We start from the raw sequence: 4,810 nt of genomic DNA, 5'->3' as shown, positions 1-4,810 counted from the left end.
CGCCTATCCTGCGTCCCCCAACAAAACGGTGCTGCAGGTGAGGTCTGACCGCCAGGTAGACCTGAGTCATTCTCTGTTGAATTTGGACTTTTCATTAAACTAAGTTTGAAAAGAATATTAGAAACTATAGAAAGTGACAAACAAAAGAACATTATTTAACAGCTCTTCCCTCCCAAGTATTTACAGCATCCTATAAACTATATCCATGTATAGTAAACTACAGACACTCCATTTCTTGTGTTCATTGTTATCTTCTTGTTTCAGGACTTTTCTTTGGAGCTGAAGGCAGGTCAGATGACGGCACTGGTGGGTCCATCTGGAAAAGGAAAAAGCACCTGTGTAAGTCTGCTTGAGCGATTCTATGAGCAGCAGAGTGGAGAAATCCTATTGGACAACGAACCATTGAAGTCCTATGACCACCGTTTCCTCCACAAGAAGGTGAATAGTTGTTACTGCTTTTTCAAATGATGCACACCACTCTCTTCTTCTCTCTCATCTGTGTTAAAATTGTTTTTCAAGTAGTCAAACAATAGAAATCTATTGTGAAAGCAGCATAGAGCATTTAGACAGTTTAGACCAGAATGCAGTTGTGCATGACCATTACTGGTTGAACTTACACTGTTAGAAAATCAGTACAAATAAGGACTATATTAAAAGAAATGTCCGTTAGAGGTACAGAGGATGTACTGAAGTTAACAGAGTTTTTTGGGATTAACCGAAATGTCTGTAAACTCAACAGAAAGGGTATTGGTAATTTTCTGCCAGGACATTATCTGTTTTTCTACAGATGTTTTTCTTACAGTGTGGGGTATACACACCAGATAAATGCATTATGTTCATGGCTAATCAGTGAGATCATAATATTATTTAATTAAGACCAGCAAGCTATTAGTAGTAGTTGTATTATATTCATTATATATCTAAATGTGTCCGAAGATTTGAGTGTTGATTTTGCTTTTTATACTTTTACCACAAGTTATTCCTTCAGTCAAGCTGATGAGAGTGTGTTTAACAGATTGCGGTGGTGAGCCAGGGGCCTGTGCTCTTCTCCGGCTCCATCAGAGACAACATTGCCTACGGGCTTGATGACTGCTCATTGGATGAGATCCAGGAAGCGGCACGCAAAGCCAACGCCCACGACTTTATTGTGCAGCTGGAAAAAGGTTATGATACAGGTAAAGCTGTTACCCTTTGGGCTGTTTTACATGTCTGAATGCCTATATAGAAACCTGCAACACAAGATGTTTTACTTTTTATTTAGTTATCTGAAACATTTATGTAGATTCAATTTGTGCATAATAAAGGCTAAATATAGGACTTTGGGTATTTTGGGGGGGTTGGTGGTCATCATACCTCTAGTACATGAGATTTGAATTCCTCGTTTCTTTCTGCATGATACCTTGAACACCAATCTGTTATGATTTTATAATATCCATTTCCCAGAGGTGGGGGAGCGTGGCGGCCAGTTATCGGAGAGCGAGAAGCAGAGGATCGCCATTGCTCGAGCTCTGGTCAGACAGCCACAGGTCCTCATTCTGGATGAAATAACCAGCTCTCTGGACGCAGAGAGTGAAAACAAGGTAATAAATCACAACTTTTAACAGTGAGTTAGAGGTGGATGGTGACCTGAAGACTCTTCATCCCCAGAGGGGAATAGATTCTGAATGGTTGTCTGCACCTGTGAACTCAAAAATAGGTGTTAGTATTTAAGAGATAAAGGAAGTGCTGGACACGTGTAAAAATGTGCTTACATATCATTCATTGTTCAGTTAATCAGGGTTTAAGAATTGCCCTAATAAAACCAAGCAATATAAAGTACTTGCCTTCCTTAGAGTTTCCAGGAGGATAATGAAGACCTGATGAACTCAAATGAAATGACCATGTTTTTATTGCTTAGACCTCAAAGCTTGAGAAGAAACTAAACATGCTTCAGAAAAGATGAATGTGCTGTATTAACTTTAAAAGATCCGAGCTCCAAAGCATTTAGGCTACGTCTCAACATTGATATTGCTTAATTAGGCCTACATGTGGGATAGTTAGAGGAATTGTTCTTAATGGAAAAGTTGAAAACAAACTACATACAGTATTGTATGACCAATCTTGAAGAAATGTGATATAATCCATTTGATAAGTAACATAATTAAGCCTGTTTGTTGACATCTTGGTCACTAGTCTTGTGTGTGTATGTGTTGCGTCCTTCATTTTTGCAATTTTAGTCCTTTAAACGAGCACTACAGTATTTATGTGTTTTTGAACGAGCTACTGATGTGTTCATATTTTCATATGTAGGTCTGGTGAAATGATGTAACTCCTTGTTTCCTTTTTTCTTCTTTTATATATCCCTTTATATATCAAAATGAAATCTTAATGATTCTTCTGAAATAATAAATATTTCTGTAATTTTGACTCGTCACAGATTCAGCAGGCCCTGGCTAGTTGTCCCAACCAGACCCTGCTGGTGATCGCTCACAAGCTGAAGACCATCGAGAAGGCCGATCAGATCGTTGTGATCGGTGACGGCAGAGTGGAGGAGCGAGGGACTCACCAGGAGCTGATGGACAGGAAGGGGAGCTACTACAAACTGAGAGAGAAGCTCTTCTCCGAGGGAAACCCCCCACAGTGACACGCTGCTTTCCCTGAGCTGATGTTTCTGAGAGAGGATTGTTCTGCTGGGCTGCATGTGTTGGACCGCAGGCCAGCAGCAGCTAACCTGATTAAAATGGGAGCTGGAGTTTATGTAAAGTTATGTAAAAAATACTGTACATTTTTAGTAGGTATATTGAAAATCAAAGAACATGGATGAATGTTTTTTTTTTTTTCCAGAAATGTATTTATATAGTAACATGTACTAAAATGCACCTTAAGGTAAGAAATATACTTCTCTTCTTATTTATTTTGTTGATGGTTGGAATATCATTAGATATTGTAAATTAATTATATTAAATGTACAAGTGACATGATGATATTATACATATTTTCCATTTGATGTCCTTGTTTTTGCTAACAATGAATAAAGGTTTGACAGCACACCGTTGATGCCATAAACCTTCATTTAATATCAGAGGGGGCAAAGGTTGCCTCATGGGTACGTAAGTCCCAAATATGAGATTGATCCGACATTTTAGATCATAGTCAACGACCTCCGTTGATCCCTGCTTGAAAGTCAAACCATATCTGAATGTTTTTCAAGCCTTGTGCCTCATATTTATTAAGCCTTTGTACCAAACACATTCATGGGACAAATTAAAATGCAATTAAAGGGCAATATTTTATGTTGTGTGCAAGAATCTGCGTTTTATACAGGCCCGGTTGGCTCGGCAAGATCCTTCCAGTACTGTGGGATGCAAAGACATCACAAAACAATTACTCAAATTAAACTATTCAAATGTTACCGAGCATGTTAGATTATTACGTTGTGTCTATTGTGTCTGTTATATTGTGGTTTTTAAGCCACTCGTCTGCACGTTGATGCAGTGCATCATAGCTCGGTATGGTGGGGGTTGGCTCTTTATTGTTTGAGCCTCCCTGGAAAGTCCCTGACTACCAACAGGTTTTCTTTCTGTCAGTTAGGCTTTCTGGAAAGTTGCCTGGTGATATGTGTCATAATCCCCAAAGGTACCGTGAAGTGATATTCGCCATTATGTGAAAACACCAACCCCCTCTATCGATAAAGATCAGGCTCGGCTTATAAAACGTACTGCGTGTCACAATTTTGTCAAGATGTCTGTGCAGCCACAAAATGGAGCCTGAAGTCACGTGACACCGACGAGTTAGGTATTTGTTTCTGCTCGAGTTGGATGACTGCATGATTTTAAATCTGTGTGTATGGCTATGTTTATGTGGGTGTAGGTATGTAGATATACTGTACATGTATGTAAACATGTATAAATAAGTGAAACATAAGATTGTTTTTGTATTTAACTAAATTTAATATTGTGTACATGTACTTATGTATCTGTTATTGTGTTAATATGTAAACACAGTATATGTGTATGCATATTCTGTATGTATGTATGTACTGTATGTATGGATATATATACATATATATGAATACATGTATATACTGTGTATGTATATATGTCTATATATATACTGTATATATTTATTTTACATGTTCAAAATAAAAACTACAAAACAAAAACAAAAAAACTCATATCCTGAGAAGATTGATGTTCTTATTGCCCAACTGCATTAGGAAGTTACCCTAAAACAGCTTCATATATACGTTTTCAATCATTTAAACCCTGTCACAACTTTAAGAATTGCATGTCTCTATACTTGTCTCCTAACTTTAGATGAACTTATTTTCATGATTTAACATGTACTGAATGGTGATTGGTCCGCTGGTTGTTTGCTGCTGGTATTATTTTACATCCCCTGGATGGATTAATAATATGGCTGTGAGTGCTGATTGTTTGAAGGCAATTTTCACCACATGAAACATGAAAACTTATTTTTTAGTTTGGAGATGGAATCCGGCACGGTGACTCATCAGCAGAGATGCGTGCTTGCTTTCTATCAGCAACTGTGTGCCGCCTGCGGGTTACAAAGGTTGCCGCCATTAGGGCGAGACTGCCAAAAACACCCACAAATCACAAAATGGCTGACAGCGTGCATAGACAGTAGGACTATATAAGGTATTAAAAGCTGATATGACAGTGGCTGTATCTCTGTGGTGTAATGGAAAAGACACATGTGCATCCTCAAACCTCAGTGTCCAGCTATACATTTATGTGTGTGTGTGTCTTTGGATGTGTGTATGTGACGAGAAGCTTTTGCCTAACCAGTTCAGCACCATATCTGCCAAACT

At 38.3% G+C, this 4,810-nt stretch overlaps 1 protein-coding gene and 1 pseudogene across 1 annotated transcript in view; both read left to right on the top strand.

The window, feature by feature from the left end:
• Window positions 1-2,741, top strand: part of tap2a (transporter associated with antigen processing, subunit type a) — a 4,596-nt gene extending 1,855 nt beyond the window's left edge. The window contains exons 4-8 of the mRNA XM_034891929.1: window positions 5-37; window positions 265-438; window positions 1,016-1,175; window positions 1,444-1,580; window positions 2,417-2,741. Coding sequence (XP_034747820.1) covers window positions 5-37; window positions 265-438; window positions 1,016-1,175; window positions 1,444-1,580; window positions 2,417-2,623 — 711 coding nt within the window. The 3' untranslated portion in view covers window positions 2,624-2,741. The remainder of the gene's footprint in view (window positions 1-4; window positions 38-264; window positions 439-1,015; window positions 1,176-1,443; window positions 1,581-2,416) is intronic.
• Window positions 1-4,810, top strand: part of LOC117957032 — a 46,165-nt pseudogene that overhangs the window by 17,849 nt on the left and 23,506 nt on the right.

This window comes from Etheostoma cragini, chromosome 14 (genome assembly GCF_013103735.1).
Source record: "Etheostoma cragini isolate CJK2018 chromosome 14, CSU_Ecrag_1.0, whole genome shotgun sequence".
Classification (NCBI taxonomy): Eukaryota; Metazoa; Chordata; class Actinopteri; order Perciformes; family Percidae; genus Etheostoma; species Etheostoma cragini.
This window is presented reverse-complemented; position numbering and strand designations above follow the sequence as displayed.